Source organism: Barbus barbus (assembly GCF_936440315.1).
Source record: "Barbus barbus genome assembly, chromosome: 22".
NCBI lineage: Eukaryota > Metazoa > Chordata > Actinopteri > Cypriniformes > Cyprinidae > Barbus > Barbus barbus.
This window is the reverse complement of record NC_136750.1, coordinates 21,706,579-21,731,306: the sequence shown is the minus strand read 5'-3', so window position 1 is coordinate 21,731,306 and position 24,728 is coordinate 21,706,579. Positions and strand designations below refer to the sequence as shown.

Below are 24,728 nucleotides of genomic sequence, written 5' to 3'. Positions count from 1 at the left end.
CCATTTTTACAGGTCTAAATAACCTAGTGTTCATCATTTATATGGACTCTCAATTATAAGTGTGTGATCATGTTAAAATGGGCCAAAATTCAACCTTTAGGAAACCTTGAAGTCACAAGGTGACGCTATCATCTGAAACACATCTTTGAAACACGGCCCTCTGGCTGCCACCCTACCGGTACTCATTCCCTCCAGCAGATAAAATCTATGAGCTTGAAGGGTTTTAATGAGGCAGAAGATTCCTGTTAGCGATGGCTTTTTAATTATCACAAGGACCACTTCGCTCATCTTCAGGAGGGAAGGAAATGATTGGATGCATCACATCTTGTTAAGGTTTTTGGCACTATTATGGCAGGACCTAGAAAAATACACCAAGGTTTAGCCTTTTATTCAACCTCAGTGACTGATTTCACAAATCAGATTGAGTGTTGGATAAAAACATGAGGGTCCCCATCGATCAATGTTTCATTTCTTCTTTATGACAGTGAAAGCAGACAGAAGGAGAAGGTTTGTGCAAACATTGGAAATAACCCAAGGAAAGCATTCTGTGCAAAGATCAGTTGTCAACAAGACCAGCCTTGAATATTTGAGAAAACATGTGAAACAGATGTTTGTTGCCGTTGTCTGGGTCTGAGTGACTTTCGTCTTTAGAGTTCACACACTTTTGTACACTCACAAAAATGTGCACTCGCACTTGCAAACTAACTGTGAAAGCTCTCTTGCTTAATCCTTATCAATTTTTTATGTCCCAACAAGAGACAACAGCCGAAAACTCGCTTTTTAGTTTAATCCTCCCAGGCATTACAACAAGCACATATGAAGTTATATGTATTGTTAGTCTTTTGTGGTTTTTTAAATAATTCAATTCCATTTTACATTGAATTGATGCAATACATTGCAAAACAACTATTCTGTATTTAGAAAAATCCTTACTGGAAATAAGTTGGTTTTTTTCACAACATTTTATTAAATTAATTTCTCCCTAGGTAAAAAAAAACAAATGGACAGAGACCATTTATGTTACGTTGAATGCATTTTCCATATAAAAGTGCTTGAGTTAGCACATCTGAAAACAAATAAGGTGTCTTTAGTTTACCTCATTACTTCTAAATCATGTCGCAGTTGAAGGACAAAACAGCAGTGGGACGTAAACAAGAAATCAAGTGGCTGTTACCAAAGCAAATTTATTTTTGTCACTGTGTGTATCCTTCGTAGTTCAATGGGCCTGCAATACAAACACAATGCAAAGTCATACTGTGAGGGACACCCGAGAGACTAGATTTGACTTTGAACATTATTGCATCAGGGACCTTATGAACATATTGTTTTAAACTAGAGGTAATGTGCAAGAATCTCCATGTTCCCATGATGAATGCACATTCTTTGATTGTGTGGAAACGATCTCTTCAGAGAGAGGCCATTCCCAATTTCAGAAACTTGTTTGTGGTATGTTTGATACTGGCTTATGGGCCTTTGAAATACTGATTAATGAATTTGCATTCTCAGGAAAGAGAACAGGACAAATTATAAAGGAACAGCAAGGGAACGCAGTGCACCGTGAGAGATGAGTGTACTCTAAAGGGCAGCTTAACATTTTCACACTGTATTAAAGTTCACACTTGCACAAACAGTTGTTTATAGACATTATGTACAATAGTAACTGTGTCCAGGATTCACTGAAATCAAGCCTTTGTGAATATTATGGATTTGATGCTACTACTTTGATGACCTTTATATCCTATCTCCATCTTTGGGGGAGGTCAAAGAGGGGCCATTAAAATTTGTGATAAAGCTTCCCCCAAGCTGCCACCTAGAAATATGTTGTTTCAATATGTACAGCGCTAATGGAAATTTTTACAGTCCCATAAAATATGTTGAAAACATATGAAATATGTTCTTTGTGTTGCACAAAAATATGCGCTGTATGTATATATGAAAGGAAGTCTAAGATCTAGTCTGCATTGTATCAGATAAATTAATTATTTTACAGAACTGTATTTCACCTGGGGTCAAAATAAAATGAAATAATCTCAATGTGCAAGCATTTGTAAGATTAGGTCTCGTAGGACTTCAGTTTATGAGATTAAACTTTCATGCTCAGTGGATAGTAGTTGTGTTGTGGTCATGGATGATATAGGACTATTATCACTTATAGAATATGTGAATAGTGTGAATATAGAATAGTTTATAGAATAACAAATGTTTGACTGCAATTATTGAACCTTGGTCAGGTGGATTACATAAACAAAAATTAATGGAAGAAACTATTATCTTATGGTAAACATGATGAATTTTAAAAAAACTTACAAGTATACTATAAGATTGAAAGAGTCATAAAACTATTCATTCAAGGCAGATTTATATAACCTACAGTTTAATTATTAAAGCTTTATATGTGCAAATTAACTTCATAGATCAGCTTTTGGAAGCAACTTTGGGCTTTGGGTTTTCTGAAAGGATATTTACAAGGTCTCTACTGCAGTTTAGTGGCTAAAGTAAGAAGTGCAATTTGACCGTGTATGGATTATGTTTATGGGATGTTCGGATAACTATTTTATTCATTTGATTTAAACAACTTCAGACCACAAAAGGAAAAAGAAAAAAAAGGAAAAGGTTTCTCTTAAAATATAGACATATTTCTTACAAATACACTTCTAAATGTGTTTCTACATCCTTTGACCTCCAAGACACTCAAACTGAGTGAAACAAAAATATATATTTTATATTTACTTTATATTTATAATAAGGTTTGTAAAAGCACTCAAATTCAGTTTACCAACTAATTTAATTTTGTGATTTGACTTACATTTGTCTGTCTTTTTTCATTTTTATTCAGAAACATCCAAACGATGATTTCATTGTGAATTTATGGATATTTAAAGAACTTTTCAATATTAAATAATACATATCTCTACTGTATTTTATTATCTGCAATGCATTTACAAATTACAGTATGGAACATATCCCATTCCCTTTTCTCTAATGTCAAATTCTTTCTCACTTTTACCACTGGAGAAGTTTATTCTGCAATGCTTTTCCTGTCTTTCTTAGAGAAAAGTTATCATGTAACTTAAAAACCACTTATGGTTAGCAATAAAAAATAAAAATAAAAAATAAAAACTGCCCTGTTAATTCCAATAATGCAATATGTTGTAATTGTTTCTGAATAGTGGGAAGTGAAGATAGCCTAATGTGTTAACTCATGCTTCAGTCACCCTGTCCTTCACTGTGCTTTCCTTAAAGAAACTGGAAATCTGAAATGACTTATGTTCATTTAAACCTGCTGTGTTTCTAAGGAATGAGAACAACTTCCTTATTTAACAATATTTCACAGAATAGCAGATTCTCAGATGATTTCAACATGAACTTTTCATAATTTTTGTGGCAGCCTCAGGAAACATTGCACTTTGCTCTGTGACAATAACTTCACAAAATATCAACAGCACTATAATGAAACTAAGCAAAACTACATGCATATATTAGGTTTATCCGATTTTTATCATATTATTTATATCAGTTCAAACAATTGAATTGAACAGGACCTCTAAAATCCACGAAGCTGCAAATCACTGCCATATGGAAGAATGGACTAGCCTGCATATACTGTGGATTGATTGATTGATTGATTGTCTATCTTTCATTCATTTTGTGCTCCAAAGATTTGTAACAACATAAGAAACCTAAACAACTATCGTGGATTGACCCTAAATTCATCAGAGGAAATCAGAAAAGACTTACAGAGTCCAAAATGCATTACATTCTGAAATACAATCATATCAGCAAAGGCCTACACTAACATCCTGGTTGCATTGGATGCCGCGTCATTGTCCATGTGTAGACTAAATGTGACCCTGGAGCACAAAACCAGTCATAAGTAGCAAGGGTATATTTGTAGCAATAGCCAAAAATATATTGTTTGGGTCAAAATGATTGATTTTTCTTTCATGCCAAAAATCATCAGGATATTAGGCCTAAGTAAAGATCATGTTCCATTAAGATATTTTGTAAATTTCCAACCGTAAATATATAAAAACTTGATTTTTGATTATTAATATGCATTGCTAAGAACTTTAAACTTTAAAGGCGATATTCTCAATATTTTGATATTTTTGATTCCAGATTTTCAAATATCTCGGTCAAACATTTTTCTGTCCAAACAAACCATGCATCAATGGAAAGCTTATTCAGCTTTCAGATGATGCATAAATCTTAATTTAAAAAAAAATGACCCTTATGACTGGTTTTGTGGTCCAGGGTCACAAATGATAGTATATGATCAACCGTATTGTTTATTATCAAATGTATGATTCTAAAATAATAATGACAAATTTTAAAAAATAAACAAACAAAATTGTAGGAGATCATTCCAAAATATCTGTAGTCAATGTGGTTCTTCTCATAATAATGGAAAATTACTGCCAACGAAAAGTCCCGACAAATACCAATCAAGTTCCTGTGTGACGTCAAGCAGTCAGGCAGGAGGAGGCTCGCGCACAACATTTCTCACCACACTGAGCTGCTATCGTGTCTGACCGGTTACCGTCTCAATACTCTCAAAAACATATCTATTTTTATATCCATCCTTTTTTCTCTTTTAGAGGAACAAAACCAAAATCAAAACTGAAGTTGCCTTAGTAAAGGTAGGTTTTTTGTGTTGTATTTAACGTAAGATAAAATGGCTGCTGTTAGGAGTGCGTGATGCAGAAAATGGCGTCGTTATGAACAAACACCTGAGGGTTTCTGCTTGTATTGCTGTTTATATAAAATATCGATATACGTGTGAGTCGTTAGATCGATTAATATGTCTATTATTGCTTCACTCTGTGTCCTGAAGCGTGGAAAATGTTACATGACCAAACACCGCACGCATGCTGGCTATTACGCAAAAGCTGTTATATTTGTGGAAATGTTGAGCTAAGTTATATCTGTTATTGTTATTAGGTGATTTGGTCGTCGTTCAGGGTTTCAAAATAATGAACTGAAAGACGTTAACCAGTGTTTGCTCGTTTTTCTTTGTTAGCCTCGTCACTGTGTTAGCTAGCTAAAGGTTTGGCCTCTTTTGATATGAAAGGGGATAAATAATTTGATTCCGACCAAATATATTGGTGCTATAAACAATTTTTGATCATATTTAATCTCAATCTCTGATGCAGGCCTTTTCATCTTTAGAGGAAGAGGAAATTGTTAAATCTGATCAGACTTGTCCCTCCAGTCTGTGTAATACGTAGCCATTTCTGAGCGTGGCAGATGTGTTTTCTCCTGTTTCCTTGACTCTCTTTCTTTGTGTTCTTCTTTCTCTCTAATACAGTTCGGATTTCCCCACCCCTCCCTTTGATTATTATTCTTTTGAAGATTCTTCGTTGTCAAGCCGCCAAAGTGGAGAGTGTGATTGCAGAAGGGGGTGCTTCTCGTTTCAGGTAAATTCAAACACCATACATTGACCAGGACTTGGCTACCAGTTTTTATCCATCAATAGAAGAAACATAGCTTAGCTGTACCCTAAAATATAATGACAAATTGCCTATGTTTATATCATTGTTTGTTCGGCAAAAGGCTTCATTTTGAGGCACCCAATTTAGATGGGATTTCCGAATGTTGAAGCTTTTCACTTCAAGATTGTGTGTATAGGCTTATTTTCAGATGAAGCCCCATAAACATTGTGTATTGACTGACATTTCTCTCTATTGCACACTGGTTCAGTTGCGTTTTAGACCCGATCATCTGCGTTGATGCTACACCAGTCACCTTGAGCAAGTGGACAGTTCAGTTGATTTAACTTAACTCATGACCGAGGGGTAAAGCATTTGCCTGAATTTTTAAAAGGATTTTTGAATTGAAGATTGAAATTTGATGGAGATGGGGGAACTCTTTTTGATGGGTGTCTTAAAATGGAGTCACTCAGATATTGGGGAACTTGCCACATTAAAGATAAAAAGTCATAAGGTGTAACTGGTCCACCAGTTCCATTTTCTGCTGCTTTGCTTTTTAAAATGGCTTCCACAACTTCAGTTATGTATTGTCTTGTGGTTGTTGTGTGAATGGTTTTCTGAAGTTGTCTAATCTAGTATTGCGTTTATAATTCTAGTGCTTCTTCGGGCGGAGGGGGAGGTAGGGGTGCACCTCAGCACTATCCCAAGACTGTCGGTAACAGGTATGGTTTGTTGAAGTCAAGAATAGTCTAGATTTGTAATATTTGGAGACGCTAATCTCTTTGTTTCCTTTCAGCGAGTACCTGGGGAAAACCCCAGGGCCTAGCGTTCAGAGATGGGTTCCTTCACGAAGCACTAGACGAGATGTCAACTCCTCCAATGAAAAAGAACATCACGATGCAATATTTAGGAAAGTGAGAGGGTGAGTGTCCTTAAGGAGAATGAATATTCACTTCAGCAGAGATGGAGTTTAAAGAAGCCTCTGTTTTTGAGCTCTTTTGTTCTTTGTGCCCTGAGCCTTGTGAGCATGTTTTTGTGGTTGAGTCAGCTGACGATCTCAAGCTCAGATGAGCACAAATTACACGTGGTAAACAGTGGTCTTTGTTTTAACTGGTTCAAGATGTTTATTCTTTGCTCTTGCTTCTCTCTTGTAGCATACTTAATAAGCTGACCCCTGAAAAGTTTGACAAGCTATGCCTTGAGCTACTCAATGTGGGCGTAGACTCTAAACTTGTCCTCAAAGGAATCATCTTGCTGGTAAGATGGCTTTTTTTTTTTATATATAAATTTTACCAAGTTTCATAATGAATTTGATTAAACCATTTAAAATGTAAGAAATCTGATAGACATGTTATGTAGAATGGCCAAAATGTAAATAAATTAAAAAAAATACACTACTGTTTGGGTTAAGATTTAAATTCTTTTGAAAAGTGTCTAATGCTATTGTTTATTTGATTGTAAAAAAATACACTAAAAACAATAATATTGTGAAATATTGCAATGTAACTTTTTTTAATTTATTCTTGTAATGGCAAAGCTGCATTTTCAGCAGCAGTTACTCCAGTCGTCAGTGTTACATGATCCTTCAGAAATCATTCTAATACACTGATTTGGTACTTTTTATTAATGTTAAAAACAGTTGTCCTGCATAATATTTGAGCGTAAACCATGATAATTTTTTTTTCAGCATTCTTTTTAATGTAAAATTCAGTAGAACAGCAATTATTTATTTGTGGTGTAATTTATGGCATCCTTCTTGAATACATTTTATTTTTATTTTTTTATTACTGGCTGAAACCTTGATAGTGTGGGTTATGGGTTTTGCTCATGCAATCAATTGTTTCCCTGTGGTGGAAATTTTAATATTAAAATAAGTATTTAGAATATATCTTACAAACCTCCCTCAAATATTAGTCATTAGCTTAATTACTTTGCCACTCCTAAAAAAAAAAAAAAACAGCTCTCTGAAATGTTTTAATGATAATGCTGACCATTAAAGCAACAACAGTGCATTTCATGTGTGTGAAACACGAACCATTTTGTCAGTGATACCAGACATGTTAGGATAATGACTTATCTATAGATATCGATGTCAATTTCATGCATTACAGAATTACTATGGTATCTTCTGTCATCTATCCTATAGATCGTAGACAAAGCCCTAGAAGAGCCCAAATACAGCTCACTCTATGCTCAGCTATGTCTGCGTTTGGCAGAAGATGCTCCAAACTTTGATGGCCCAACTCCTGAAATCCAGTCATCACAAAAGCAGAGCACAGTGAGTACCTGAATGTCATTATAAATTGAATGGCATAACCGCATTTACTAAAGGGATCCCTGGGTATTAAGACTTGCATGGCTTATTATAAGTTATATCAATTGTAAATGAGGTCTCTTACTGAAATATGTAGTAGAAAATCCATTAAAGATTTATTTTTAAAAATCAAATTTTTATGTATTTTGGACTATGGGGGGGTGCCATTATTCTGATGGCGTAAAATGGTTGCAGTCAGTGAGCTACTAGTGCTACCTGTTGCTATTTTTAGCAACAGGTGGCACTTGTGGGGTCCTTTAGACCCCACAAGGAGTCTAAAGGCCCTGGATATTGAGGGAAATCCGCGCTGAGAAACTCCTCGCGTCATGTTTAGCGTCAGCATATTTACATCCTAATAGATGGCATCTAGCGTTTCTTGTCTCAGCCGTTTGTAAGCTCTTTCAGTAGCTGTGGTCTACTAAAAGACTCAAAGGCATCAGGGCTAAAGTGGAGAGAGAAAAAAAGATACGGGACTTTAGGAAGTTTTATTTGTCCACAGGCATCTTCCCATTCTTTTCTCCTCTTCTTATCGCTAGGAAAGCAGTGAAGTCTTGCATTGCTTTTCTTGTTGCCCTTTGACTGATAATTACAACCAAAAACCACACAATATGGTATCATGTCAGTATTTTAGTTTTTAGTTGTGTATTCTGAGTTGTTGCGGTAAAATGCGCCAGTAGCTCACTGAGTGCAACCATTTGACATCATCGTCGCAGAATGTACTGTGCACATAAAATAATGGCATAGTCCATATGGGGGGCATAGTCCAAAAACGATGTTGGTTTGTTTTTTTTATAAATACATTTTTCATGGGTTTTCTACTACATATTTAAATAAGAGACATAATTTACGTTATATTAAGCTATACATGTCTTAATACCCGGGGATCCCTTTAAGGGTTATTGAATCTGAAAGAGCTATGTGTATTAATTCCCAAATAAGTCATTGGTAAACGAATTAATTGCCCCTGTAGTTTCACTTTTCTAATAGAGCACCATACTTTGTGTTTGCCTACAGACTTTCAGAAGACTTCTAATTTCCAAGCTTCAAGATGAATTTGAAAACCGCACCAAAAATGTTGACAGTGAGTCACTCCCTCCCCCAACATCCTAGGTGTTTATTGCAAGACATTATGCTGTTGCAGGTTTTTAACATTCAACTCTGTCTTCATTTAGTCTACGACAAACAAGACAACCCTCTCACCTCTGAGGAGGAGGAGCAGCGTTCCATTGCCAAGATCAAGATGCTTGGCAATATCAAATTCATCGGCGAACTCGGCAAACTTGACCTCATCCATGAATCTATCCTTCATAAGTGCATCAAAACAGTGTGTATCCCACTCAACATATCAGTCTTTTAGTTCCACTCCATTATATGCTTTGGTTAGTGGTGGCTCAGTGATTTTGATGACTCACACTCTCTACACTATTTGTAGCTTTTGGAGAAAAAGAAGAGGGTCCAGCTCAAGGACATTCGAGAGGATCTGGAGTGTCTCTGTCAGATAATGAGGACTGTGGGGCCCAGACTCGACCATGAAAAAGCCAAGGTACCACCTAAACCCATAACCATTAAGGGTCACTATTGTTATTCAGCAGTGCAAAAGAGGATTGATTGATAAATATTTAAAGTCCGTGTAAAGTGATATTAAAATGTGTTCTGAGTTTGTCACACAACAGAAAAATGTGGTATTAACCACCCAGCCAAATTTGAATGTTTAAAAAAAGCGCCAAGTAACTAAAATAAGTTATCAAAATCTTTGAAAAATAAGCAGGACTCTCTGCTCTCAAATGCTGGGTGCGTGTTCGCTGTCAGCGCTGAAACCACGCCCACTCGCGGGAAAGCGGCCGTCTCTCTCAACTGTCAAATACCGCTACAACCTGAATGGATGCTACTGATACTACCTTTAGTAGCTTAATTGGATTTATACAGCCGTATATGTTTGAGCGTGCAAGTTTATGTAATTGTAGACGGGCTAAGACCCGGGTATCCATTCACCCTAGAACCGTCCCTGCCTAGAATCTGTATATCTAACATCACAGATATTAAAAAAGACAAACTAAGAACTTGACCTCTCAACGTAGTTATTATAGTGTAAGGGGCGCTAAAAAAAAACTAACACACTTGGTGAAAAACTGTTTAACGGTTTAACTCCACAATTCAGTACTACATAGTCTTTGTAATGTGTTTCAGCAATACATTTCTAACATTTGTAATGTTTAGAAACAATTCTCAGAATTCTCTTTACACGGACTTTAAACACCAATTCAAAATTGATCCTTGAATGATGTACTTTATTTCACCTTGTCTAAAATTGGTCAATTTGCCGGAAATTGGCTGTGTATTTGAATGAACCAGACATGACTGATTTGAATAATGTCATGGTGACTTTTTGGAAAGTACCCAAAGTGCCTTATGTCTTGTTTTCATGAACAAAACAGATCTTAGACTGAGATGAGAGAATTTTTCTTGCGGAGCAGTTTTAAGAGGATGATACAGCCATTAAGTTACGTAAATGTAATTTGTGGGCATGATCTCTCATCCATTGTTGCCTTTCCCACAGTCTTTAATGGATCAGTACTTTGGCCGTATGCAATCCTTAATGAACAACAAGGATTTGTCTGCAAGGATTCGTTTCCTACTGCAGGACACCTTGGAGCTGAGAGAGAACAATTGGGTTCCTCGCAAAGCTTTCATCGATAACGGACCAAAGACGATTAACCAGATTCGTCAAGATGCAGTGAAGGTGAGTCAGCACGGGCTTATCTTTTTTTTTTTTTTTTTTTTTTTTTTTTTGTTACTTTTACAAAAACTGTAATGCCATGCGAGTTACAAAAAAATGTAAAGTGTTTGTGTTTAAAGTGTTTAATGCCTTTATCTTTCCCTCTTTGAAGGATTTGGGTGTTTTCATTCCACCCATGAATCAGGGCATGAGAATGGACTTCTTCCTAGAAGGCCCTTTCATGCCAAACAGGATTAAACTGGATAGAGAAACTCTCGGGGGATTGGCCGATATGTTTGGTCAGATGCCAGGTGAGTCTTATCACCTGTCAATTGAATTTGTTTGTAGAGAAATGAGCCATGACTTCATCCTCACCATATTTATTTTTGCAGGTAGTGGCATAGGGACTGGTCCAGGTGTGATCCAGGACCGATTTTCCCCCACCCTAGGACGTCATCGTACAAATACTCTTTTCAATGGCCACAGTGGACACATGGCTTCCCAACCACAGTCACAGTTTGACTTGGGTATGAAGCCTTTCATCAAGTCTAACCAGGTAAGCATAAATGTTTTTGCAGCTCTTACAGCAATAATTAAAAATAAAAATTTATTTTAAAAATAAAATTATCATTATTATGAGATTACTAAACAACTATATATCCCTAGGGACAGAATCAGCATTTTCACAACCAAAACCAGAACTATTCAAACCAGCAGCAAGCTCAATCTAAGGACATGCCTCCGCGCTTCAAGAAGGGGCAGCTCAATACAGACGAGGTAAACCAGAGACACTAAGTGCTGAGTAAAACCAAAACATCTTCCACCCTGTGATTATAAAAAGACGCGTTATTCTGAGGGACTCCACTGGATGGCAGTTTTCATACTTTGTCTGTTCTTTGTTTCTTCCAGTTCTTTTTATCTCCTCCTTATGCTTCTCTTCTGTCCCTCACTCTTAAACTGCCAGCCAGTCCGCTGACTGCGATTATGAGATATGAGGGTGTGAATTGTCAAAATAGTATCAAGCATTTAAATCTTTGTAACTAGCCTAACCATGTTCTGTATGTTTTCCCATGATCCATGCTTACAGATCAGCCTTAGACCTGCTCAGTCGTTCCTCGTGAATAAAAACCAAGTGCCAAAACTGCAGCCCCAGATTCCCACCATGATTCCTCCCAGTGCTCAGCCTCCACGGACACAGACTCCACCACTTGGACAGGTAGAAAATTCGCTCAACTTTGCTGAACTCTTTAGTTGGGGTTACTATTGCATATCAATTCATTTAGATTTCATGGAATGACTTCATGTGGCTTTTTTTTTTTAGCCTCCACAACTTGGTCTGAAAACCAACCCACCCCTGATCCAGGAGAAACCTCAGAAGACTACTAAGAAACCAGCACCTGCTAAGGAGGAACTTCTGAAAATGACTGTGCGTATCTTTTTGTTGCACTACCCTTTTGTTTTCAAAACATTTTCATCACCGGTTGTTAGAGACTTTCTTAATGGTTTCCTGATTTTGTTTACAACAGGAGAACATTGTGACTGAATATCTGAACAGTAAGAACATTGAGGATGCTGTCAGTGGTGTGAAAGAGATGAAAGCTCCCAAACACTTTCTGCCAGAGATGTTGAGTAAGATCATCTTGTGTTCTCTGGAGAGGACTGACGAAGACCGGGAACAGGCTAGCACTCTTATCCATACACTGCGTACTGAGGGCTTCATCACAGGGGAAAACTTCATGCAGGTAAGTTACCTTGCTTTTTTTTTCCCCCTTAAGCAGTCAAAATATTTGTATTTAGTTTTTCATTGTCTAATTTCCATAATTATGATTTTTGTTACCAGGCTCTGCTGAATATCTTAGATCAGTGCCCTAAGATTGAGGTGGACATTCCTCTGGTGAAGTCATGCCTAGCGCAGTTTGCAGGACGGGCCCTCATTGCGGAGTTGGTCAGTGTGGCAGAACTGGCTCATCCACTGGAGAATGGCAACCACTTTCCTCTATTCTTGCTATGCCTGCAGCAAGCTTCCAAGCTCAAGGACCGTGAGTGGCTCACAGATCTCTTCCAGCAGAGCAAGGTCAACATGCAGAAGATGCTTCCTGGTATGTCTCCTTCCTACACACAATTCTTTTTCAATATTGATATTTTTCTGTTAAATAGGACTGATTTTAATCATGTGCTGTATTTAACTAAAGATTTTTGTTTCTCAGAAATTGACCAGAATAAGGACCGCATGCTGGAGGTTCTTGAGGGGAAAGGTTTAAGTTTCCTTTTCCCCTTGCTGAAACTGGAGAAGGAACTGCTGAAGCAGATCAAGGCAGACCCCTCCCCTCAGACCATCTACAAGTGGATCAAAGACAACATTTCTCCCAAACTCCACACCGACAAGGGCTTCGTCAACATACTTATGACCAGGTACAGCCCATTGAATATGCATTACATTCATAAATGGAGATATGTGAGACTGAGATTGATATAATTGATGTCATTATTGTTTTTCCATTTAACAGCTTCTTGCAGTATATCTTTGCTGAGCTTGGCGTGAACGAAGGTGATGAGCAACTAGCCTCCCCTTCTAAAGAGCAGCTGGACCAGGAGAAGCAACTGCTACTCTCCTTCAAGCCAGTCATGCAGAAGTTCCTCCATGATCACGCTGATCTGCAGGTCAGCGCCCTGTATGCCCTGCAGGTGCACTGCAATGCCAACGCTTTCCCAAAAGGTACAGGAACTACACTCTCTGTATCCTGCTGTGCCTGAGATTTTCTGAATCAATTGAACCATGACTTTTTTTATTTATTTTTTTTAACTTGAGGTTCTGGGTTTTTTTTAATTTATTTTTTTTAGGTATGTTGCTTCGCTACTTTGTCAACTTTTATGACATGGAGATCGTTGAGGAGGAAGGTTTCCTTGCATGGAAAGAAGACATTTCCCAAGAATTTCCTGGAAAAGGAAAAGCTTTATTCCAGGTAAGTTTAACCAAAATGTTCTCAAATGGAAAGGTCTTTACCATTTTGAGTGCAAGTATGTAGATTTACTGGGCTTCAATCTTTATTTTCAGGTGAACCAGTGGCTGACTTGGCTTGAGACGGCGGAGGAAGAGGAGTCTGAGGAGGAAGCTGACTGAGGAACCAGACTAGTCTTCTAGTACACATTAATTTCCTGCTACATGACTTGCTGTCTTCTCTTTGGTTCCTGCACTCTTTGCAGTAGCTCACACTCAGCCAATTACAGTACACTGCTGCTAGGCTCATGAATTAAACGAAAGATGTAGTAATACCATTATCATAACGTCTCTAAAGTGTTTTCTCTCATCATAACCAATGTCAGGCTTGTTATCTGCTTTAGTTTCAGAACCACTATGCTTTTTCAGTAGAAAAAGTGGTAGCCAAATCTTCCTTACGTTTTTGTTTCACAAGACACGGGACAGAAAACCTTTCAGCGTCTCCGCAGAAGTGAAACTGTTATATAGAACAATGATTTGTTTACGGTCTGTCTTGGGGATTGATTAAAATGAATCATGAGATCCTGGTTGAATGGCCTTTTGTAGGTTACGCTGTAGACGCTTTTATTAGTGTTATTCTGGGTCGGTTGCAATATTCTTCACCCCTCGTGCATGATTTAAACATCCGTAAAACTGTAATCACTGTAACATATTAGCGGTTTCCATTTCTACCTCCAACTGAATAAGCATTATTTAGTGCTGGCTGCTGGTGTCTAAAATTTTAGTCTTGAAAAGATCCAGAACATCTGCGTAGTTTGATTTTGCACAACACACTACCTAATATCTCAGCTTGCAGTAGTTTAAGTGCTTTCCATTGAAGATGCAGAAATCAAGCTACTAGTGTCAACTTAATGCCTCTGCTGCCCCAGCCTTACTTCATTAATGTTGTCTACAGTGTGTTCTGACAAGATAACTAAAATGTATTCTTTGTTTAATGGCAGTAGTAATGTTGCCCTTCAGGTCCCACTGATCTGCTGCAAATTATTCCAATCTTAAACATCGAAGTGATGGGATTGTTTTAACCTGCCTTTTTAATGGGTCATTAAATGTAAAAGAAAATGGGAAAAATCCAGAAAAAAACTGAGGTGAAAGGCTTTTGCCCTTGTCAGTAAGGGGTTCGCAGACAACCTTTTATTGACAGGTGTTTTAACTGTTTGACAAAGTTAATCTTGTACACTTGCATTTGCCAACATGTTAACTGCAATCCAGTTGTCAGAAAGGAAATGCTTACGATCATGCCATTGTAAGGCTCTTTAGTGCTGTATTCATCACCACTATTGCTGAATTCACAATAAAGGACAAACTTGATCAGAAAACTTGAAGTGTTTGAGATTTTTTTTTTTTTGTAAGAAATTCTCTTGAGAATGTAACCTTTCATTGAGCGAAATCTCTTCTATTGAAGGTAGAACAATTTTACCAGATGTTTTTTTTCACATGGATACAGTACAGTTTAACGTATATTTGTAGGTGAAAACATTTACAAAATTAAATTTAGGCAAATTAAATAGGAGATTTTGCAACATGTTTATAACTAATATTTTGTTTAGACATATGTAAAACTAGACATTTACATTTATTCCTCGTCAGTGGGAATCCAGAAATATTCCACTTTCCTGTTTCTCCTTGAAAATCCCGATTCATGGGTGTCTGCCATTGGTGACAGCTCGCTGAAGTGGGCTGGGCCGGTGTCCCGTCCAACTCGAGGTGCAGCCACCCTAAACATCGTCCTGCTTAGCAGATAAGACAAATGAACAGTCAATACATTTACTAATCAAAGATTGGCCTTTGAAAAATAACACATACCTTCCTGAACTTCTCTCTGATTCCTCACTGTTGAGGTCAGGCGTGGAGATATACACAGGGTCTCCTTCCTGTCATGTGCATATTATTAACTGCTATTATATAGTAACAAAACAGATGTTTACACTTGTTTTTTTTTTGTTAATAATGTATTGGAATTACAGACAAGAAACTTTACCGTGAAGTTCCTTGGTGTGCCATCTTGATTTTTCAGGATCTTAACCCTCTGGTCACTTTCAGTCATACACAGGAAGTAGCTCTTAATATTAGCTTGACACTGAAGTGAGATGCAAGCATATGTTATTGTGCCATCAATTCAGAAAAAAAAAATATATAAATTTTAAACTATCATTTCACAAGGTCATAGTTCCATTTTGAAAATACATTTTTTTTTAGGGTTAGTTCTTTAGGGTATTTATTCTATCATTATCATTGTTATTATTATTTAATGTCATGCCCATGAATATTAAATTTAAATAAAAAGTTTTTATTTCCATGCATACACGACTGTTCAAAATTTGCTCAGAATTTTGGATCGGTAAGATGTTTTTAAGAAGAAAAAAACCTCTTACACATTAAAAATACAGTAAAAACTTTATATTGTGAAATATTATTCCAATGTAAAACATATTTTGTATTTTAGTCTATTTTAAAATATAATTTATTCATGTGATGGCAAAGCTGAATTTTAAGCAGTCATTACTTTTCAGTGTCACATGATCCATCAGAAAGAAACAGTTGTGCTGCTTAAAATTTGAGTGGAAACTGTAATACCTTTTTTTCAGAATTCTTTGATAAACAGGAAGTTAAAAAGAACAATTTTTTGATGTAGAAATATTTTGTAAATGTCTTTACTGTCACTTTTGATCAATTGTATGCATCCTTGCCAACTCAAAATCTAACTTTAATTTAAAAAAAAAAAAACAATAGTGTTGTTATATTACATTGTTCTGGATATTTGTTGATTTGTTAAGAGAAAATGTCAATAAGTGAGAGCAAAATTATTTTTCTACATTCAAGATACAAAAGGAATGGTGGACATACTGCTTTGGTCTGTCTCAGAGACTTAAGTTCTTCCTGGGCTCTGATGACTTCTGCCAGAACCTGGTGTTTCTCTCTCCAGGTGAGACACACCCTGGTGCGATCTTCCCTCTCCCGCTCAGCTAAATGTCTTTCCTGCTCCGCTTCCTGCTGGGCTTTATTGGCCCTTTCTCTCTGCTCTTCAGCAACCAGAGCTCTGCGTCTGGAGTTCACCTCCCTACAGAGAGAGAGGATGACAGTGATAGACAGCATCATGAACCAGACTATTCCTATTTAGCTTTTATTGCAATATAATGGCATGAAAGCTGCCACGTCAGGATCCATTCACATTTCACAATGCTTGTATTACCAAAGATTAATGGCATTACTGAAGGCTTTCGAGCTTACTTTTCCATTATCTTCACATTCTCCTCAGTCAGCTCCTTCAGTTTGTGTCGTAACGTGTTCCTCTCATCCTCCAGTATTCTGTTCTCCTCATGGAGAGCCTGCTTTTCTCCTGACACCCTGTCTAGTTTTAGCTTGGTCTCAAAGTAATTCTTCTCAGCTTGTGCTAAAAGTAGCTGGACATCATTGTGCTATGGATGAGAGCATGCAAATGAATTCAGTGGAGCCATATATAGAATTATTTTGCATTTGCATTATTTTGCATTTATGTGTTTGATGTTGTATCTGTACCTCTTTTTTCAGCAGATGTAGTTCTTCACTGAGCCGTGTTTTGTCAGCTACTGCAAAATCTTTTTCTTGCCTGCTGTCTATTGACCTAGCCTCCGCCAGTGCCCTGCTCTTGTCCGCCTCTGCTCGTCCTCTATCAGCATCCTCAGCTGCCCTGGAGCACAGTGTCGCCCTCTGCTGGCTGAGATGCAGCTTCTGTTTCAGCTAATTATTGCCAAAGAAAGAAGAGTCAAACACGGCTTTAATTAGGGTGTGCTCTGCTACGACTAATTTCAAAATCGTTTAAATGGACATAACCAACTAGTCGACTCATCTAAAAGAGCCTCAGAAGATAGTCAAAAACATTGTGTGTAATATGCAATCCACTTTTAAATACTTTATTTTTGAACAACCCTTAAATTATTCCAGATACATTATTATTGGAGTTGTTTTATTTTCCATCAAACCGTTAAAATGTACAACACGGCAACAAAAGCAGCAGACGTGATGAATGAAAATGCAAATTCACTATCAGACATTAGGTGGTGCTTTTGGACAAGCAGAAACACCGGTTTCAAGGGTTACCACTGTGAACAAAACAGCACTGAGCTGATAAACACTATTTTATTAGGCATTGTACCACGATAACATTAAAAATGTTAACAAAACCTTTCTGAAGAAACTCTTTTAAACAGGTAAAAAGCTCCCACGCCAAGCTGAAATTTTGTCTAGTTGACTAGTTTTCAATGTCGACTAGCAGCAGCAGTTCTGCTCTTCTACATTGACTATGATTCCAGATGTGTAATGCGCACACCTCTTTTAATTGCGCCTGGAGTTCCTGGTTGAGATTGCGTATGTTTCTCATGGTGAGCTCACTCTCAGTCCTCATCATGATCCTTTCCATGTGAATTTCATTAGACAGATACTTGTTCTCCTTTTTTAGGTCTTCACATTCCTGAGCAACACAGATAGAGTGGAAATGATGGACTGTATGCATCCAATAAGACACAAAATAAAGAATGTTGCAGCTTTCCCAGCTTCTTCTTTAAAATTCTATAATTTATACTTATAGTTTATAATGTTTTTAATTCTATCTATATTTCCATCTATTTATCTATCTATCTAGATTGATATTTTATTTTGTGATTTTAGTATAATTGAGTTACTATTATAATTTTTTTTAGTTCATATTAATATTTTGAATCAGTTTTATATTTGTATATTTTCCCATTTTCAATTTTAATTTTAGTTAAAGTTTTAGTAATTTTTGTAGGTTTTTTTTATATATTTAGTAGTTTTTGTATACATACACATGTTCATATATAGCTATATATAAACTGAACAACTGGGGAAAAAAATTCAGTTAACATTTATTTCATTTCAAGTAAACTTTTTTTAATGGTTGCACTTAATTTCAGGGGGTTTTTTCAGTTTTAAGTAACTATAATGACTCTAAAAGGATGACAGAATGTTATTTTTTGGTTAACTCTATTCTAAAAAGAAGAAAATCTAAAAGACAAGATATATGGAAAAGTATTAGTTTTATTTATTATTATTATTATTTTACTAGCACTGAAAATGACTTTTTTTTAATTTTATGCCATTCACATGAGGCCCAAGTCAGAATATTTGAGAAAGACCTCAAATACAAATACAGAATTCTATTAAATTAATGTGTGTGATCTAGTAAAATACACCCTTTGTTCTGAATGTGCCCACAGGATGTTGCCTTCATCATGTCAGCACCTACCTTCCTCTTCCTCACTAGTTCTCCCTGCAGGTAATTGATCTGCAGGAAGGAGCCGCTGGCACTCAGAGCACTCACGGGTCGGACTGCACGTATAGGTCTTCGAGGAGGGTGTGTGGGTTTCGAAACTCCTTTAATCTCCTCAATGCTTTCGAATCGGCCACTCATGTTGTTGCTGCTGTGAGAAAGAAACTTAAAAGTACCGCTGTCTGAAGCAGGGGTCTTCAGTGAAGTCAAAGCCTGGAGCTCTCCATGAGAGCTGGTCCTTAGGTTCATCGCTCACACGGACGCTGAAACCAGATGCAAACTTTACATTTTGAGAAATGTGTTTTCCTCCTGCTGACCTAAAGTCCCTGTAGACGTAAATGCAATGGGAACTAAGGAGACTCACCAGCATGCAGCCTAGTTCAATAATTTATGAGGAAATGTTATACCAACTCACAGGGAGCAGAAACTCTATGCTACCACAAGGGATCAAACACAGCTCATCTCATCCTTGACTAATTGCACCATAGTGCTTCTCAACATCCTGAAATGAGCTGGTTAGGGTTAACACCATATTAATAATGCCAGAACTGAAGAATTTCTGTAGAAAATGTGACTGGTGTATACCTGCTAGCAAGATGCTATGGTGTTAAGGGTGGTTCCTCAAAAGTGTCTGTGATATTCTTATCATTATGACTCTATATCAGTCTCTTGGAAATTCCCCCATTTTATCATCCATCAGGCAAAAATGTTGAACACATCTTACATCTCAGGTATGGATTATAGTAAAAATTACCTCAGAAGATTTCAATATTATTATTACTGCAATCCAGTGCTGGTCTTTTAGACTTCTTGGGGCCCTAATCAAAACTGTCAGGGGCCCCCTGTCATGTTGATTCTTATTAAAGTTATTCAGTGAAGAGCAGTGAATGATTCTCTCATTTTCTTTTGTTGTTGGATTAATGACAGAGACAGTTGCAGGTTTATTAGGCTGCTGTCACTTTAAGACCAAATGCACAGTTCTAATATACTGACAAGAACTCGATTACTTTACCAACTGTTTGTTTACTTTAAACATGGTAACTGACTGACTTTTGATTTTTGTGTGTATTTGTCCATTAAGTGCAAACCAGAGGCCCAAAATTGTCCATATATTTCACTCCATCTTGGTGTCACCAGTCCTACTCGCCCTGCTCCTCATATTCTTTAATCTCTTAACCTTAAACATAAGAGTTTTGAATCTCGCTGGCTCTCTTGCGAGAAGTGAATCACACTTGCTCTGTGTTGTGATTGGCTGTTCGCCGCTGATGTCACACATTCATGTGCACGCCCTCCATTAGCTCAGGATCAAGCCTGATGATCAGCTTCACGGTACCAACAAAGCCAGATTGGAGTGATTTGGTTTTGTCAACTCAAAACTTATCCTATAACTCTGAATTTGTTCATCTACCATCATGGTACAGGCCCCAGTGGAGTGAGGTTTACACGCACAACTCTTACTGGCCTATGACAGTTACACTGGATCACGGGCACAGAAAGCTTTCTGGGGAACAGCATCTCTTTTCAGTAGGAGATGTTATATAGGAAGGGCACTTTGAAAGAACAGAATGCAACATTACATTTTCATAATAGTTGGAAGCCAAAATCGAAAACGAAACAAAATTATATTAAACGCCCCACCCTATCATTAAATCATCTTTGAGAGCAAGGGGTCCCCTGGTGGTTCAGGGCCCCTAAGCAACTTACAGAGTAGGCTATAGAGAGAATAGCACTAGCTGTAATATCATTGCAGTTTTCATCTGTTGCTTAGCAGGTTGCTTTGTACATTTCAAGGGGCTGTTCAAACAGAACATGCTTTTGCTTTCAACTGTGTTGCTTTTCCTTAGTTTTTTTATGTAAACATGCACTGAACCCTTAAGGGGCCATTCACACAGAATGCGATTTTGCTTTCCTCTGTGCTGGTTCTCTATGTAAACATGCACTAGACTAGAGGGACATGTTTGACTGTTACGCCTAACTATTTTGAAAAACGGACTGGCCTGCATCTCACGTTTTTAAACACAAAATGTGTCCTGTGTGAACGGTTCCTAATGGACTTTTTTCTAAGGGTAAGTTTAAGATAATAAAAAATAATAGATTAAACTCAAATCAATATTTCATATCAGTTATTTATTTTGTGATCACTCATTGTCACAATTTCACAAGTGAATAACACATTAAAACAGGTAAATAGCATAATTAAATTATTATTCAGAATGGTTCTGTATTATATCCCTACTATAGTAATTGTCTATATCACCAGATCCGTTACAAGTATTGTATACAAGATTGATTCCCTTTACTTTACAGAAGAAGGAAACTCAAAACCCTTCATTGTAAATGTATTATTCAAGCAGAGTGAAGCAGCACAAATAGAACAATTTCCACTGGCCCAGATAGCTCTGTTTTTGATTTTGTTATAACTATAAACTGCATTTTTGTGATTTCAACTAGTTTAGTAATATGAGTACACAAAATTATTCAAATGTCAAAAGAATAATACTGAAAATCCCAGTCAAAAACTTTTGTCATGGTTTTGTTATTTCCTGAGCTCTATAAATAAATAAAAAAGTCAGGGAAAGATGTGTTTTTGTTCTATGTCTGGAATTCTGAGATTAGATAATTATTTGAATCTGCAAAAATGGTACAGGATGCTTTGAATAACTTCCTGTAATTTTCTACACCTCCCTGTGGGTTCATTTAGAGGAGATGCTCTCTATGTTTGCCTGCATGCCTGACAAGTCATCACTATGCACTAACGTAGCCTGTAATTCACTGTTCTCGGTCCCAGAGCTTCTCGCAATAGCATGCAACTTGGCTGGTTGCTTTGAAAGTGACATGGTAATAATGAGCCTTTCTGTTTATTTAGCCTTCAGAATCACAGACAACCCTGGAAAGAATGATCTGCAGAAGGAAGCAGGCCTAATTCAGCTGTCTTCTACTAACGTCACAGATGCTACACATTAGGCTTATAAAATTTTCACTTGTCCAAGGACACATTGAGAGGAAATATTTTCTCAGTTGGATAACAAATCATCAAAGGACATCAACAATGTTTAAAGTCAACATTTACAATGAATTTCTGTCTAGTATAACAACTCTAAATTTTAGAGAGCGAGAGAGAGAGATTTATGTACTTAACTGAGTCAGATGTGACTCCGATATGGAACTGAAGTCAGATATTTTTCCAACTTGTCCAGTTGTCCAGAATGTCTATATGTGCATGATATATCAAATGAGTTTAAAGATATTTGACCTAACTGGTGCACGACCACAGGAAGTGAAAGTTTTTTTGTTGTCCTCTGCCCTAGCTTTAAATGCCCCCATTGGGAAGGTCATCTTACAGATCATCCTCAACCTCCTGTTTTCTATTTTCATAGGTCTCTTTCTGTAGCATCGTCAGAATGATTGTATTCAAACTTATGGACAGTTTTGGTGGCATGTTCTGCAGTCATGGCTAGAGTCTGGTTACAATTATGTCTACCGCTCTTCTTATTTACAAGCACACTCTGTGTAGATGTGAGTCTAATCCGAGGTAGGTTTATCTCTTTCTAGTTCTGTTGATTTAAATGCAATTTTTTAAAATAGTTTGTGAATCTATACTTTTGCACTTTATTAAAACCATCTTTTGTTGGTTGCTTTTAGTCCCTACAAATGATGGAATTTCTGGAGTATTGTTTGTCCAAACCAAGAACAATGTGTACAGTTTTAATGCTACCACAGCCAAAGAAGCATGTGAGGCTATTAAAATGAGAATTGCTAAAAAGGCTGAAGTGGAAAGAGCAAACAAAAATGGCTTACAGACGTGCAGGTAAAACACTATTTAATGAGAGACAATTAAGCAGACATTATAGTCAAATTTAAAATATGATTGTAGATATATGGCTTTGATCTGCTCTTTTAGGAAATATGATTCTTGTTTTTAAATAACATTTAAAAACCTGGATGCCTTATATACATAATTTCAAAGTATAATACCAGACTCATTTAAATTAAATATAATATGAGCATTCTTTATGAATGTCCAACACAAAGACCTACAAATACATTCAATACCCAAATGTATAATGAATTTTGTGGATATATGTGACCCTGTACCACAAAAACAGTCTTGTCGCTGGGGTATATTTGCAGCAATAGCCAAAAATACATTGTATGGGTCAAAATTATCGATTTTTCTTTTATGCCAAAAATCATTAGGATATTAAGTAAAGATCATGTTCCATGAAGATATTTTGTAAATTTATTACCATAAATATAACAAAACTTCATTTTTGATTAGTAATTTGCATCGCTAAGAACTTCATTTGGACAAGGCGATTTTCTCAATATTTAGATTTTTTTTGCACCCTCAGATTCCAGATTTTCAAATAGTTGTATCCCAGGCAAATATAGGCCGATCCTAACAAACCATACATCAATCGAAAGTTTATTTATTCAGCTTTCAGATTATGTATAAATCCCAATTTTGAAAAATTTACACTTAAGACTGGTTTTGTGGTCCAGGGTTACATATTGTCATTATCCGAGTAGAAATGTGTGTGTGTGTGTGTGTGAGATGGTTAGAAGTTATTTTTGAACTCTACAGATTCTGTTTCTTCTAAGAGTGCAATATCATGTTTTCACACAGGTTTGGTTGGGTTGAGGAGAAAATCGCAGTTATTCCTCGAATCGAGAAGCGTGAAGAATGTGGTAAAAACAAGTTAGGCGTTTCTGTTTGGAGAGCTGATTTGAGCAAAGTGTTTGACGTTTACTGTTTTAAGCCAGCAGGTATATGCATAATATGTTTCTGAAAATACTTCATAATAATCAGTGTCCTGCAATCGGGAATAATGGTGTTTAAAATGTGATATAAAAAATCTTCAATATGCTTATGTCTGGATTTTGTTATGAACATATAATTGTAAAATCAGTAAATAAATCTACTAAGATTGTCAGTAAAATGTCTCTCACAATGCACCTCAGGTCCTGATGGATCATTTGAAACAACATCAAGCAGGCCTCAATCTACAACAGGAGGAAGAACACCATCAAACAACCATTATTCCACTAAAACAACCCATCTATCATCCATTAAGTCAACCTCTACTCCTGCTTACACATCAAGATCCCTTCTTCCCTTTACATCCACCCCATCCATTTCCTCTGCTTTCAACACTTCCTCCACAACATTTATAACACTTAGTCTTTCTAACATCAGTGACAGTTCCCAGGCAACAACAAGCCCTCTGTCTACTTCATCTCCCAGAACTTCACTCGAATTCTCAACCTCATCCCCCTCGTCTTCCTCTCATTCATCCACTGATTTTCTTCTTCAGCATAGTTCAACTCCTACAGGCCAGCCTGCATTGTCCCAGACAACACCTAGCAGATCATAGAGGTTGGGTTTTGAAACTTAGATCACCTCCTTAATAACTGAATAACTTTGCACATTAATTTTATCACACCCTTTTGTCTTTATATTTTAGCAGGTCCCAAAACATTTGTTGTCATTTCCATCGTGCTACTGTTCTTGCTGGCAGCGGCAGGTGCAGCTTGGTATCTCAAAATGTAAGTGTTTAATCCACTGTCGTGAGAAAACACTTGTTACATGCATACTCTTCACTGATGTGCTGCTTTGCTTTAGTAAAAGAAGACAACGGTTTCCATCCTGGATCAGAATGAGGCCACAAGAGATTATTGAAACCGAGATGTGGAAACGAATAAGTGAGTCATTGTATGCCAGAACAGACCAGCAAAGAAAACAATTATATGAAATGCAACGTCCTCCTTCAAACGGAACAAGACCCGGACTCACCCTAAAAAACTGCATTTTTGTAAAAACACTTAAAAAAAAAAAAAAAAAAATTTAAATTTTAAAAAGCAGAGGAAAGAAAGTTGGAAGAACATTTGTGTGTGTGTGTGTTTTATGGAAAAAGTGTTCAAATGTTAGTCAACTTTGTTCTTAGTTTGCTGCTCATTTAATTTTCTAATTATTTTACTTTCAAATATCAGTAACGGATGTAAAT

General features: G+C 36.8%; 2 protein-coding genes and 1 pseudogene across 4 annotated transcripts; 2 read left to right on the top strand and 1 right to left on the bottom strand.

Moving 5' to 3' along the window:
* The first annotated feature begins 4,353 nt into the window (after positions 1-4,353).
* On the top strand, positions 4,354-13,738 carry LOC306888066 (eukaryotic translation initiation factor 4 gamma 2-like). Of its 2 annotated transcripts, XM_079446189.1 has the most exons (22): positions 4,470-4,640; positions 5,309-5,417; positions 5,701-5,795; positions 6,086-6,151; positions 6,226-6,351; positions 6,584-6,686; positions 7,576-7,707; positions 8,758-8,824; positions 8,916-9,067; positions 9,176-9,286; positions 10,301-10,483; positions 10,632-10,770; positions 10,852-11,015; positions 11,126-11,236; positions 11,547-11,675; positions 11,781-11,885; positions 11,986-12,201; positions 12,300-12,558; positions 12,667-12,871; positions 12,967-13,175; positions 13,301-13,422; positions 13,515-13,738. In XM_079446189.1, exons 3-22 carry the CDS (start codon positions 5,785-5,787, stop codon positions 13,578-13,580), a joined length of 2,676 nt encoding a protein of 891 aa, XP_079302315.1. In that variant the 5' UTR covers positions 4,470-4,640; positions 5,309-5,417; positions 5,701-5,784; the 3' UTR covers positions 13,581-13,738. The 2 variants fall into 2 exon arrangements, with proteins under 2 accessions (XP_079302316.1, XP_079302315.1); XM_079446190.1 differs by lacking the exon at positions 5,701-5,795 and having other exon boundaries at positions 4,354-4,640.
* An 837-nt stretch (positions 13,739-14,575) lies between these two features.
* LOC306888681 (uncharacterized protein) lies at positions 14,576-18,972 on the bottom strand (the record flags this gene model as incomplete). The annotated part of the gene is made up of 8 exons (XM_079447103.1): positions 14,576-15,184; positions 15,261-15,328; positions 15,436-15,534; positions 16,302-16,515; positions 16,686-16,873; positions 16,974-17,174; positions 17,764-17,904; positions 18,700-18,972. 8 exons carry the CDS (start codon positions 18,970-18,972, stop codon positions 15,031-15,033), a joined length of 1,338 nt encoding a protein of 445 aa, XP_079303229.1. The 3' UTR covers positions 14,576-15,030.
* Positions 18,973-19,429: 457 nt separating this feature from the next.
* LOC306888680 lies at positions 19,430-24,522 on the top strand (annotated as a pseudogene). The gene is made up of 6 exons: positions 19,430-19,454; positions 22,366-22,531; positions 23,351-23,490; positions 23,686-24,057; positions 24,189-24,270; positions 24,347-24,522. The product of its transcript is annotated as an uncharacterized misc_RNA (transcript).
* Positions 24,523-24,728: the final 206 nt, after the last annotated feature.

Excerpts from the sequence above, each read along its gene's own strand:
- LOC306888066 (XM_079446189.1), top strand. Across the intron at positions 7,708-8,757 it reads CATCACAAAAGCAGAGCACA|ACTTTCAGAAGACTTCTAAT; the intron begins GTGAGTACCTGA and ends GTTTGCCTACAG. Across the intron at positions 11,237-11,546 it reads GGCAGCTCAATACAGACGAG|ATCAGCCTTAGACCTGCTCA; the intron begins GTAAACCAGAGA and ends CCATGCTTACAG.